This window comes from Rhinopithecus roxellana, chromosome 16 (assembly GCF_007565055.1).
Source record: "Rhinopithecus roxellana isolate Shanxi Qingling chromosome 16, ASM756505v1, whole genome shotgun sequence".
Taxonomy (NCBI): Eukaryota; Metazoa; Chordata; class Mammalia; order Primates; family Cercopithecidae; genus Rhinopithecus; species Rhinopithecus roxellana.
The window spans coordinates 100,225,332-100,239,996 of record NC_044564.1 but is presented as its reverse complement, the minus strand read 5'-3'; the positions used below and the strand labels follow the sequence as shown (position 1 = coordinate 100,239,996).

The following is a 14,665-nucleotide window of genomic DNA, read 5'->3' as shown; positions in this document are numbered from 1 at the left end:
ACCCACCCCCAACCTCAGGAGTTCCTGTCACCGGGTTGTGGGGTTCAGCTTCCGGGGAGAGAGAGGACATGCAGGCAGACAAGATTCTGGTGGGGGAAGGAGCATGAGTGCCACCAGAATAGCCCTGCGTGTCGTGTAAATCAGGATGGAAGGACCTCAGGCTGGGGGTGGCAGAGGGGAAGGGCGATCATGCATAAAACTTACACTTTCTGGAACACAAGAAAACTTCTCTGAAATCATAAAAGGCACACCATCCATTGCTGCAAAAGAAGAAGAAAAAAGATGGCATTAAAGGTACTGAAGATGGCTTTTAGTTGTCCAGCAACCCAAGATGTCGAAACAGAGAATCTGAATCCGTCACTGGATGGAGCCAGGTGACACCTAGCACAGGGGTGCAGGAGCTATGAAAAAGGATAGGTCCCACCCTTGTTGCCAGGACACACAACCTGCTGAGAGAGGCAGGCGCCTTGTTATCCTCTGAGCACCAGGCAGTTGTGCAGACAAGAGCTCTAGGAGCAGAGAGGGGCTGGTCTAGAACCCCCACTCTCCACCCCTGGAGTCTGGTCTCTGATCTGTAACGGGAGAGTCACCAGGGGCTGATAGCCGGATGAAGGTGACACAGCTGGTGGGGACAGGCTGCACTGAGACGAAGGCAGTAGGCACGTGCATTAGACATGCTCTAAGGTACTGTTGGGCTCAGGGGAAAAGTCTAAGTAGGAGGAAAGAGGAGCTCAGGAGTCAGATTGGCTGGGTTCAAATCTCAGCTGGTGACTGCAGATGAGCAACTGAAGTTAAAAGATGAAAAACTGAAGTTACATTTAAAAAGACGGCACTGCCTACATGACGAGGTGCCTGTGCATCAGAAGTGGAGTGGGTGGGGCGCCTGGCCAGCGCTGGCACAGTGCGGGTGCTTGGCAGGTGGGGGCGAAAGTGGCTGTCGCTGACTCTCAGTCGCTCAGACCCAGGGCGTCAAGCGCTGACTTGAGGCTCACCAGTGTGCTCAATTTTAACAGGACACGAGAGAAAGGGCATGGAACGGGGATGCAACAAACGGAAAAACCAGGGGCCCAGGGCTGTGGTTCCTTTTCTGTGGCTGCCCCTCCCTCCACCCTGTCCCAGGGGATCACTGTCTAAAGCACACGGACAAAAGTGACCCAGGGTGTGCCTCCATAAGTGAGCGCTTCTCTACAAATTACAGCCTCAGAGAGGAGGACTCTGGTGCCACACCAGGACTGGAAATCCTGCCACGCTGAGGAACAGGTCACACCGGATGAGATGTGACGCCAGCATTCGCAGAGCCAACACGGCAGCATGTGGCTGCTGGGACAGTGGTAGGGGCCTCTCCAGTGTCAGCTTCTCCCTTAGGTCTGGGAAGAGTCGGGAACATGCAGCCGTAGTCGTGCGGGGCCTGGTCATGAGTGCAGGGATGCGGAGCCCCAAAGTCAGGGGTGGCCGCACCCTGAGGTGGTGGCTTTGTGGTAAATTGTGGTTTCAGGGAGAAACGCAGTGAGCAGAATGGAAGCCAGGTAGAGTGTGGGGGCAGCATCGGGCAGTGCACTCCCGGGAGCGAAAATCTTTGCTTCCCCCAATGCCTCCTGGAATGATGACTTCTCTGGAACCTTCAGTGGTCATATTTTTTTTTCCTCAGTCCTAACAAAGAAGAGTAGTAGAAGCAGAAAGCAACAAAGCAAAAGGAAAGGACATAAGAGAAGGAGAAGAAACTCGGGACAGATCCTCCCAATCAGCAAGAAAAGCTGAAGGGCTCATGCTATGTTCATACAGAAATAAAACATCATAGAACTCTGTCCATGCTTTATTTTAGGGAAGGAAAGAAATGAAACCTTCTTGGGTCAGCATGAACAAAAAGACACAGCACAGGTGGTGCAGCCGCTGCATTCCCCGCACCCTCCTTTCTTAGAAGGGGTGCTGTCTAGTGTGGCTGCTGGACTCAGACACTCCTGGTCAGAGGCCTTTTCAGGTGGTGCTGGCAACCTGCTGTGAGCTGCTGGAAGAGACGGGACAAAGGGCCCGGACAGGCAACACTTCCCCAGAAAGTGGGGTCAGGGGAAGGCCCCAAACAATCTCATTCAGTATGTCCCGCATTCGGGCCTCAATCTCGTTCAGTACATCCCGTATGCAGACCTGTGCGTGAACTCTGAGCACCTATGCGTGTGTGCTGCTTCACAGATGAAAAAGTTCGACAGTGAATAAAGGAGCCTTGGAGAGCCACAAAGCCTTCTAGAGAGGGGCAGAGTCCCACCAGATATCCAGCAAGAAGTGTGCCAGCTCCTGCCACCGTGGGCCCGACCTGACTTCCAGGCCCTTCCCAGTGCTGCTGAGATGGGCTGGGCACTCGTAACACTTCTGATCATTTTAGAGATTGGGAAGCAGAGGCTCTGAGAAGTCGGTGCTTGCTGGGGTCACAAAGGTAGGCAGCAGTGGCCCCAAAACTCTAGATAGTACAGGCTACTTGACCTCCCCAGTAAAGTCCCGAAGCCCACTGTTTTCACCCGTCACAGTCCACACTTCCCACTCTCTGCACACACCCACCTCTTCTATGGCTTCTCTTGCCTGCTAGACAGACAGCAGGGTCCGCAGCAGAGTCCTCCCTGCATGCCCAAGTACTGCGCACAGGCTCTAGTGAGTGCTCACAGGCACAGGACCAAATGCTGGAGGAGTTTCTCAGCAAGCTCAGCCTCTGCACACACCAGCAAGATGGAGACCACGCCTTCCTTGCTCCCCTGTAGAACCCACTCTCCATTCATTCCCCAGGCTTTCTGCCTCTGATGTTTTAAAGACCTTATTAGTATTTGGGGATGAAGAACTGCCTCTCACTGGTGACAGTTGTTTCTATCTACATGTCACTGTAGGTCTAGGGAACCTGTGTGTTAAAAAGGTGGTAAGGTGCTGTGTGAAGACCTGATTACACCAGGACCTGAGGGGGATGGGAAGTACTGGGGATGGCAGAGAGGAAGGGGGGCTCCTCCCATGGGAGGCCTCCCTAGTCAGAGGCTGTCAGTACTGTCTATGCCTTCAATGGACAGAGAAGGGCAGGATTTCCAAGATGGGGTTCTCGACTGGCATTGAAGGCCCTGGCCCCTTGCATCTGACCCTCTTCCCGGCTTGCCCATCCCTTCCTCCCTCTATGCTTGCACCCCAGCTGTCCTTCCCAGTTTTCTGAGTGCCTCTCCTGCAGCATGCCTTCCCCGAGGCCCTCCCTGGGGTCTGGCCAGGCCTGTGTCTCCTCTCCTCTTCTGGCAGGTGCATGTGCGAGTCACCTCTGCATTCCAGGTCCCCAGTCCAGGGGCAGGGCCTGGGGGCTCAGGGGTTGTGCTGGACAGGGAGGGCTGCTGCTCCCATGCACAGGGGTCTGGGGAACTGGGTAGGGGGCTCCAGCGTGGGGCAAGTGCCTAATCTCTCTCAGGACCTGGGGACCCTGCTCGCTGCCACCCCCGCCTGCTGCTGTTGGAGATGAAAGCCATAGATGGAAAAAGCCTGAGAATTACTTCCAGGGACTAGGAAGATCTAAGCAGGGAGGGAAATGTTTTAAAAAATTCATATAAAATTAACCATTTTAAAGTGAACAATTCAGTGGCGTTTAGAACATCACAATGGTGTGCGATCCCCACCTCCATCTTGTTCCAAAACATTTCCATCGCTCCAAAGTCAACCCCCTCACCCGCGAAGCAGTTTCTCCCTGCTCCCACAAGGAGCGTGTGTTTCTTTCTCCTTCCAACTGAAGGTCATGTCTTTGAAAGAGAAGGATCTAGAAACACAGGTGGTCCTGTAAGCCTGGCTTTCTGAACACAGTAGCCAGGCCTCCTGCCACGCTGCGCTCTTGCCTCTCTAGTCAGCCAGGAGATAAGGAAGAAAGGGTTTGTCCAGACTGGCTGCTCTGAGTTGAGGGCTTTAAATACAAATCAAGGAGAAAAAAGTAACGTGTGGATATGGTTTGGCTGTGTCCCCACCCAAATATCATCCTGAATTACAACTCCTATAATCCCCACGAGTCGTGGGAGGGACCCAGTGGGAGGTAATTGAATCATGGGGGTGGGTTTTCGCCATGCTATTCTCATGAGAGTGAATAAGTCTCGTGAGATCTGATGGTTTTATAAAGGGGAGTTTCCTCTGCACGTGCTATCTTGCCTGCTGCCATGTAAGTCATCCCTTTGCTCCTCCTTTGCCTTCTGCCATGATTGTGAGCTCTCCCCAGCCATGTGGATCTGTGAGTCCATTAAACCTCTCTTTCTTTACAAATTATGCAGTCTTAGGTATTTCTTCATAGCAGTATGAAAATGGACTATACACTTGTAAAACTTAGATATCAACAATAGCATTTTTTTGTATATATATTGACATAGTTTAGATATATGTCCCTGACAAGTCTCATGTTAAAATGTAATCCCCAGTGTTGGAGATGAGCCCCGGCAGGAGGTGTTTGGGTCATGGAGGCAGATCCCTCATGGCTTGGTGCTGTTCTCACGGTAGTGACTGATTCTCACGAGATCTGGTTAAGTGCGTGGCACCTCCCCTGGCCCTCTCTCTCACTCCTGCTCTGGCCATGTGATATGCCTGCTCCCCCTTCACCTTCCACCGTGATTGGAAGCTTCCTGGGGCTTCCCAAGAAGCAGATGCTAGTACCATGATTCCTGCACAGCCTGCAGAACTGTGGGCCAAGAGCCAATTCAGTCTCTGTTCTTTATCAATGCTCCAGTCTCAGGTATTCCTTCATAGCAACATAAGAACAGCCTAACACACAAATATATATATCACATATATTATGTAAAAATATATCTTTACATAATTATAGATTTATATTTTGCATATAGAATATGTAAGATATAAATTATATATTTCCATTATAAGTGTATACATATGTATACGCATACACTCACCCATATATGATTAGGACAAGGCCCTCCCTTAGCCACTGAGAGACTGCAGGGAGTGGGCAGGGTGCTCACCTCCCCTCCCAGTGGGCCCTGAAGTCCCTCAGAGGCACTTCCTGTTTGTCTGCAGGCCCTCCCCACACCTGCCTCCAGCCCCAGACCTTCTAGGGCACCCTGGGGAGTTGGTGGGGCCCAGGGCCAACCTGCTCCACATGAAGGCGTCGAGGTGTCTGGGTGAGGGCACCTTCTGGCCCTGAGGCAGGCTCAGCGGTAACACCTTAGTGAGGAGGCAAAGATGAGATGTGAGATCATCGCGGGATGCCCCGCAGCAGCCACTGGGAGGGAAGGAAGACACATTCCTGAAATGTCTGAGGAGCAACAGGCAGCAGCAAGGCGGGCCCTCAGGACTTTCACAGCCTCACTCCACCCCTCGGCCCACACACTCCTGACTGGACCAGTGGCAGAGGAGATGAGGAGACCTGCTTGGACCTAATCCTGACTGCAAGGAGGAGCTGTCTGGTAAAGCGACAGAGCCGGGAGCCTCGGGACAGACCACCACCGTCTGAGAGTTTGTGATAGAAGGAGGGGCACAGTCAGATGCTCCCTATGTTCTTCTAGAAAACAGACTTTTATTTTTTGTAGCGATAGGGGGGTCTCACTATGCTGTCCAGGCTGGTCTCGAACTTCTGGCCTCAAGTGACCTTCCCAGCCTGACTTCCCAAACTGTTGGGATTACAGGTGTGAGCCACCACACATGGCCTAGAAAACAGATTTTAACAAACTCAGAGGAGAGAAAGAGGAAGTGATAGGATCCAATGGGCTGAAGCTCACAGTGGCAGCTGAATTGAGAGGAGTGGGGCTCTCACAGTGCCCTTCTCACCAGCACAGGAAGGCTCCAAAGAGAAGCAAGTGCCACCAGGACCAGCGAGCCTCTGCTAAGCAGATAATCTGCCCACCAAATCCCACTTATTTTAGAAAATCTAGTATATCAAAGATTAAGGCAGGCTGAAATAATATGGATTTCAGCAAAGCATCTGACAAAATTTCTCATGTTATCTATGTATACAAGATGGATAAATATAGCTGGCTACTGTGGAGGTTAGCAGAATCCATAACTGGTTGAATCACACATTCAAGAAGCTGATTAAGAGACCAATGCTAACCTTGAACGACCCCTGGGAAGGTGCCCAGGGCATGATCAATGACTCAAATGAAGACACAAAGGATATGCTTATCTAATGCATGCCTGATGGGAAGCTGAGGTGGGCAGTCTATAAACCAGATAACAGAGTGACAACCAAGAAAGTCAAAAAAAGTTGTGATCATGGGCCAAATGTAATGGAAGGAGTTCACTAGGGACCCATGAAGAGTCCCGTAGCGTATTAGGTCCAGAAACCCAGCTCTGTTGGATGGAATGGAAGAGGTGCGGAGTAATAGCAGGAGGCAGGAAAGAAGGTGACTGCAGGTGAATAAGTCAGTGATGTGATCTGACTATTTAAACGGAGCATCATAAGGTTACAGTGCCGCAGTCCTGGTGCCCGGATGAGGAGTCACTCGCCCTGGTCTACTTGGAGCTTGAGTGGGGCGCTCAGAGCCAGGACCACCTTCCCAGAGGGTCATCCCAGGGGCCTTTAAGGAGGCCAGGGTGGTAAGGGAACCTGAAGCCAGACCACACGAGGGAAAGGAGAAGCAGCCATTAGGTTCAATGGCCCAGGAAGGCACAATCCTGTCCATTTCTGTTCATCCTAGCACCTTGCCCAGCACCCCCAGAGCCCAGTATGGTGTCTAGCACATGAGAACTGCAGCAAAAGTGGGGACTGAGATAAGAGAAGACTTGAGGTGAACACAATCAAATGTCTGCACATGTTTTCATGGTGGTCACAGCATACAGGGCTAGACGCAGACAGCGACTTGCTGGGAAGCTAGGGAGGGAATTTGTGTGTTGGGCAGAAAGCTGATCTGTGGGACTGCTAAATCCCCTCTTAATTCCATAACATCCACGTCTCCTCTCATCTGGGCAGCCTTTTCGTATTTTAAAATATCTAGAGGTTTGCAAAACATAATTCTTAAAATCAACAGCATGCATTCTTCATGCGTTCCAAAAGAATGTTCATGAATCATCTCTGTCCTGGCTTCTCCTGGGGAGCCACGTTTACTTCCTTCCTTTCTTTTTCCCTAGCTGAAACCAGCATTTTGTCTTTGTTATTCTTTTACAGCAGAGAGACTGTGATGTTCTAGCATTTAGTCTATTTCTCAGTCCCATGCAGGGTGACATGCTGTTTGAGGAACTGGAGACAGAGCTGTGAATGAGACGCACATTTTCACCCCTGACCTGTCCCTTCCACGCAGCCTAAGGACTTGGACGAGGCTTCTCCTGCCGACACTACCTGACCAGTCTGCAGTCACAACCCAGATGCAGGGACAGCACCTGCCCTTTCCTTGGCAGAGCCAAAGACGACACCCAGGTACACAGCGGCCCTCTCTCCAGGCCTTAGAGCTCTCAGTGTGCCATGACAAAGCCCCCTACCCCCAACAAACCTGGGAGGTAGAGAAATTCTCCCCAAGCCCAGTTCTACAAAATAGAAAAGGAAAGCAAATTCATGCTTACTGCCCACACACAAGGTGGTGAACATGCATCAAATAACTCAAGCCTCAACATTACCACTTAATGTGGTTTGAATCTACGTCCCCACCCAAATCTCATGTTCAATTGTAATCCCCGGTATTGGAGGTGGGGCCTGGCGGGAGATGACTGAATTATGCGGGGAGAGGATTTCTTGTGGATGGTTTAGCAGCATCCCCCCTTGGTGCTGTCCTCGTGATAGTGAGTGAGTCCTTGCGAGATCTGGTTGTTTAAAGATGTGTGGCACCTTCCCCTCTGGCTTTCTTGTTCCTATTCTGGCCATGCAATGAGCCTGTTCTGGATTTGCCTCCAACATGATTGAAAGCTTCCTGAGGGCTCCCCAGAAGCAGATGTTGCCATGCTTCCTGAAGTACAGCCTGCAGAACCATGAGTCAATTAAACCTCTTTTCTTATAAATTACCAAGTCTCAGGTAGTTCTTTATAGTAATGCAAGAATGAACTAATACACCACTTGCAAGGCTTAGAGGAGTTATGAGGCTTGGCTGGAGCCAGGATTCAAACCCAGAGTGTAACCTGCACTGGGTCTATGGGGAGCTGTGGCAGGGAAGGAGGGGCTTGGAGCTTGGCAGACCTGAGTTTTTGCTGCAGCTCAGGAGGTGCAGATGTGCAGCTGTGCACAGGCCACGCCACCTCTCTGAGCCTTACTTGCCCTGTCTGTAAGGTGGGCATAATACTACAGCTGTCTCCACGGGTGAGGGTGAAGAAAAATGAAATAAGACCCAGAGATAAAGTACCCACCATGTAGGGAGGGCTGGTCAGCTAACCGTGGCTTCTGCTCTTACCAAAAGTCATGTGCTGGGGCAGGTTTCCTTTCAGTACCCGACCAGTGTTTTCTTCTTCTTGTTTTTAAATTTTTTTTTTTTTAAATTTTTGGTGGCAGTTTTAACAAAATGCTGATCCACAGCATCGAGCTACCACCAGCAGATGAAAGCAAGGATGTGCTGCTGGCTCTGTGGCGCAATTAGCATTCTCCTAAACAAACGAGCTTCAACAGAGCTGTAATTAAGCAGGCCTGTAATTAAGTATATGCCCTTTATCATAACGATCATGCTTAAAAATGGCATGATGCATGGAACTCTGTTATTAATGCTGTAATCCCAAACTGAAGTGCGAGTACATAGAAATCAGCGTGTCAGGCCTGTCACCAGAGTGTTTGTAAAATACATTAAAGAAAAAACCCAGAAAACAATGAGCTCATTCAACTGTTCTTTTTACAATCAGGCACTACAAGTCAAGGGGATTGTGAATGCTTACAGATTCTGCAAGGTTTAAACAAATAAAGCTCTAATCTGCTACTGTATTAATCCCACCCCCTATCTTAAAGAAGGAAAAAGGGGGTGCTGGGTTTTTTTTTGCCAGCTGACCTGAACGCCTGTCTTGGCTATTCTTGGGGAAGCAGTCAGTCCAATCTGCATGCTGCATTTATTTGGACATAAAATTGGATTCCTGCTTGCACAGACAGCTCTGCCATGAATCTGTAGGAACTTTGCCTGGCAACGAGATGGGATTATAGCTCCTGCATCCTCCCTTCGTATGGGAACTATAATTTTACCCGCCAAGGCAGTCCTCCAGAGCCATCCCTTGTTTCTCCCCTCCAGACACACACACCTCAGACTTCTGCAGGCTCAACACAAACCCATCACTGACCAATTCCCAAGGGCTCCAGACTAAGGACCACCCATTGCCCCGGAATACCTAGTTGCTCAGAGTGCCCACCCTTATCCCTCCCCAATGTGTCAGTACACAGAAGGGATGAGGAAATACTCCAGTCAGCACGTGGATTAATTTCAACACACTTGATAAAGAAAGTCATAAAGTCATGTGGTAAAAATGTAAAAATTAAAAAAAAAAAAGACTCCATTACCAGCATCTCAATTGTTATCTGCTTAAAGTTGTCAAGCGGTGTTAAGTGAACTCGGGTAATAGTACCTCAAAGTACTTGCAGAGATGCTGGTGAACAATGAGGCTTATTGGCAGGTAGTCATTTTTGGAATAAAATTAAATGCAACTGGAGTGGTGGGAGGCCTTTAATTCTGTGTGCCTGCTCGGGGCTTGAAGCTGTAAATAGTCAGCAACCCCAAGCCTTTCTTCTCCCCTTTCCTGTGGCGTTTCAAAAGTCCTTCACAATTTGTGATGGGAAAAATGCCAGCAACTCAAGATCTCAAGGCCATTTCTCGAAACTCATTTGCAAACCAAAACACGGAGCCTGTTTTGCTTTCTTGGTGATTTCACTTTGGGGATATTCCTTGGAAGACATTTGCAGATGCCTCCAGAGCTGTCTGCTCAGTGACATTCCAATTGAGTTTACACAGGGCCAACAACTTCCTTCTAGATCCCCAAAGTAATTTGTTTTGCCATGTTATTCATAAGCCAAAAGGAGTGATTTATCAGCCACTGCCGGAGCCTCCCGCGTCCCCTGCGTGAGAGGCAGCATGGGAGGATGGAGTACAGGCGCCGGAGTCGGACCCGTGTGAGCGTTCAGCCGGGCCCAGCGCTTGTTAGCTGTGTGGCTTTGGGCAAGTCACTTAACCTTCGAATCAGATTTTCATCCATCAAATGAGGATCATCGTGCCCACTCCGCAGCACCGCTGAGGGACCAGGCAGCAATGGGAAAGAACAGCCCGGCCACAGCAGCCACTCAGAAAATGGGGGCAAGGCTGCGGTTTTATGTCAAAAGCAGCTGACTGTTTCTGCAGGAAATGAGTTCAGACCAGGCCCCACCTCTAACTTGGGACAAGTGTTTAATGTCTCTGAGCCTCTGTTTCCTCAGCTGTAGAAGAGAGAAAATAATAATACCTGGACTGCAATGATATTCAAACAAGATAAAAACATTAAGCCCTAGGTACAAACTAACTGCTCAGTAACTGTTCGCCGTTCGTATTAGTGTTAGTGTTGTTACTGCTGTACAGAGGAAAATACCCTTTCACGGTTGACCTTTTTCTACCTGCTCTCACACAAGAACATAAGTGCAGCCATATTAAATTACACAACCCATAGGCTGTGAGACCCAATCCAAAGATGTTTGGTGGGATGGAAGCAATGTTTGCCAAAGAGTGACTCACTGGGTCCCCCAGACCGGGGTACCCTCACACCACAAACGAATGTTCTCTGAGGTTCTATTTGGCATGAGCAATCTGAATATTACACACACACACACACACACACACACACACACACACACACACACACACACGGCACCGACTCCTCCTAGGCTCCCTGTCTCTACACAGAAGACTCTAATTGATGGGCCTGCTTCATCCCTCTGCATTCCCAGTGTCCTGGGAGAAATCTAGGGCCACCAGCCCACCCACCTCCTCCTTTAGGGCAGTCCCTCCCTCCAGGGCCCAGGGTGCAGTGCTGGGCTGCAGAACCTCATGCAGGTCCAGGTCAGTTCTCTGAAAGCTATGGGAGCACAGAGGGAGGGCAGCTGCCCCACAGACCACACCCACGAGAAACTCCATACACAACAAGAACGTTCTCACTGAACCTCAGAAGCTTGGATCTTGTTTTCAAGTCGAGTTTGACTTGCAACACCAGAGATAGCAGACACCAGGGAGAGCCACGGTCTGGGGTACCCAATGAGTTACTCCTCAGCAAACATTGCTTTTGTCCCTCCAAATGTCTTTGGGTTGGGACTCACAGCCCCTGGGTTATGTAATTTAATATGGCTGCACTCCTGTTTTTACGTGAAAGCTGGCAGAAACGAGTCTACCGCGAAAGGGTATTTTCCTCTGTACAGCAGTAATAACACTAATACTGACTAATACTAATACTAGTAGCTAACAGTTACTGAGCAGTTAGTTTGCACCTAGGGCCTTATGTTTTTATCTAATTTAAACATCATAGCAATCCAGGTATTATTTTCTTTCTTCCACAGTTTAGAAAAGAGAGGCTCAGAGACATTCAAGAAACTTTTTTTAACGTTATAAATATTTAATGGCTTGGGGTAGGGATCAACTGCATTTTGCTCAAGGTAAAGATAAAACACAACTCAGTGATACTTCTCCACGTGAGTACAAAGGTGCCCTGGTGGTTGAGAGGCCACTGGGTCAGTGCACACACCTGCTGCCCACAGTGACAAACACAGAAACTCCTCAGTGAGTTCGAGACCAAAGGAGCTTTGTAGATGCAGAACAAAAAGCAGAACCAAGATCCAATGCAGATATGTTACCTCTAGTAGTGACCATATCCTCTGGAAGAAGGCAAGCTCTAAAACAGGCAGTGTGATCTGCAGCCAAGGCGGGTAACTGAAAGCAAGGGCCTGACAGGCATGGCCTGTGACTGCTGAGCACGCTGGCCCTGGGGCTGAGCATCACATACACCCTCCAGTTGTTAGGCAGGGAACTTCAGGCTTGGAAGATGCGCTTCCTCGGCCAGGGCTCTTTTTACCTTCTCAAAACCAACCCAGAAATATTTTTAAGTTGTACTCTTTCATACTTCAGCACAGGAATATATTTTCAAAGGAAACCATTCCAATAGGATAGCTAAGTCAAAGCACCCCTTGCATCCAGAGCCGCTGATCCCTGGGCCCTTCTCAGAGCAAGCCTTGGTAGTGGTCTGTATACAGCGCCTGGGGTCCCGCCGGCCTGTTTCCTATGCGTTCACCTGCGTGTTTGCATGTATAGAAAAAAGACAGAATTTTATTTTTTTATTTTTTAGACATGGGCTCTTGCTCTATCATCTAGGCCAGTGTGCAGTGGTGCTATCATAGCTCCCCGTAGCCCTGAATCCTAGGCTCAAGGGGTCTTCCTGCTTCAGCCTCCCAAGTAGCTGGGATGAGCCACTACAGCTGGCCAGAATTCTGTTTTGTATGTATTTGTGTTTTTAATAAAAATAGCATCACAGCATAAGTAACTGTTTTGCAATTTACTTTTCTTCACTTGACTGTCAGAGAGGTTTCCACATCAATTCCTAGAGCTCCGTCTCAGCCTTTTTCACTGTTGCATAGAAGTAGGGTCTAGAGACAACCAAGAACCAGCCTGCCAGGAGCCCTGATGGTCATTCTCAGTGGCCTGAAGGGCATCATGAGGTCCCTGGGGAGCCACTAAAGGGTCTTTGAGTTGGAGAGAGAGATGGCGAGATTCAGGTTTTAACAACGTCTCCCTGGCTGTGGAGAGGAGAATGAAATGCAGGGAGTGAGGCTGGAGCAGGAACACCAGGGAGGAAGTTCTGATGCTGAATCAGGCGAGGGACGCTGGTGGCCTGGATGAGGGCAGTGGCAGTAAGAATGGAGGGGCTGGGGAAGACCAAAGGACATTTAGATGGAAGAATTAAGAGACCTGGTCACTGGCTGCAGAGGGGCAAGGCGGAATCAAGGGTGACTCCAGGATCCTGGCCTAAAGAGCTGGGATAACGAAATGCCAGGTACTGACAGGGGCATGGGGGCCAATGGAAAAGCAGCACAGATGAACTCGTGGGCCCCGCTGAGCATGTGTCAGGTTTGAGGGGCTTGGGAGACAGCCAAGGGGAGGCAACTGGTCAACACTTGTTAGAACATCATGACCGAGAATACGAGATGGGTGGGTGAGGGCTGCGGGGTGCAGATCTAGAAATGAGGCCTGGTGGGTGGGGATGGGAGGGTGAGTTTGGAAGTAACCAACATGGTGATAATTGAGGCCAGGAGAGAAGATGAAATATTCTGGAACATGGTGAGAGAGGGAGGCCTGGGACAGAGCTGAGGAATGTTAATGTTCCAAGCTAGCAAAAACAACGGGAAGATCAGAATGTACTCTGTGATATTGGATCAAAATCAGAGGTATCATTATAAAGTCAGTTTTAATATGTGGTTGCAGATAGATACATAAGTGCACATCTATGTGTGTGTGTACACTTATAGGTATATGTGTACATATATTTCTCTCTACACACACATGTGCGTACATTTCTCTCTGCTGAGGCAATGGCAGTTCGGAGGCGATGGGCACTCCTCATATCCAGACTCTGCTTTCTAGCATCTCCTCTAAAAGAGACAGGAGTTCTTTGGAGAAGTGGCTGATTCAGTGCTGGGCAGGAAGGGAAAAGGCCAGGAACATCTTGTTGTGCCAGAAAGTAAAGAGGTTCTCAAAGAATCACAGGAACACAGCAGAAAGGCACGAGAGCCAGCCCGAAGGGGTTCCCGTTGGCTAAATATGAATCAATTTGAGCATCAAACTAAAAAATGACAACAATGCGTAAGAATACCATAGTCCATACCAATATACAGAAAGAAATCGGCTGAGGATAAGGGAAAAACCTCTTCCTTATATACTGGAGAAATGGCAGAGTTATGAAAGTCAATGGATGCGAAAAGTGACAGGTGAAAAGCTGATGAGGAACAAGTTATTCACATAGGCCTACAGTATTCCCCACAAATTACCTACTAATTACAAAGGTAAAAGCAGTAACTTTACAGTGAAGAAACCTGCCACGCAGCACCTTCGCCAGGTGATCGAAGCTAACTTCACCGGTACTGGGTCACACTAGCACCGTAGACCTCCCAAAAGGATGCACTGAGAGTGAGACTCTATCGATGGCTTCAGGAGGATTCCTGCCAAAATGCATAACAAATCTCATTATGAGAAAACGTCAAACAAGGGATATTACACAAGGTATGGGATGCTGAAGTAAAGGATAGGATCCACAACACCTGGGGGAGTTCTCACATTACAGCCCCAGAAAAGGTGATGTTCAGTTTAAATTACTTCAATCAAATCTGATTTCCGGCCAGGCACGGTGGCTTACACCTGTAATTCCAGCACTTTGGGAGGCCAAAGTGGGCAGATCACCTGAGTTCAGGAGTTCGAGACCAGCCTGGGCAACATGGTGAAACCCTGTCTCTACTTAAAAAAAAAAATCCAAAAATTAGTCGGGCATGGTGGCGCACGCCTGTGGTCCCAGCTACTCAGGAGGCTGAAGCAGGAGGATCGCCTGAACCCAGGAGGTGGAGGCTGCAGTGAGCTGAGATCACACTACTGCACTCCAGCCTGGGCGATAGAACCAGACCCTGTCTCAAAAAAAAAAAAAAAAAAAAAAAAAAAATCTGATTTCCCACAAAAGTGAGTGGCATACACAAGGTTATTATAGGTCTATCCCAGGGCTGATATCCAATTTGTAATAGAAATGATCACAAACACCAGAGTTACTTAATTATAAA

General features: G+C 49.1%; 1 protein-coding gene across 2 annotated transcripts in view; it reads right to left on the bottom strand.

The window, feature by feature from the left end:
• MVB12B (multivesicular body subunit 12B) overlaps positions 1-14,665 on the bottom strand; it is a 181,282-nt gene that overhangs the window by 25,129 nt on the left and 141,488 nt on the right. For both annotated transcript variants that reach the window (XM_030920156.1, XM_010365875.2), the window contains exon 8: positions 205-260. In XM_030920156.1, coding sequence (XP_030776016.1) covers positions 205-260 — 56 coding nt within the window. The remainder of the gene's footprint in view (positions 1-204; positions 261-14,665) is intronic.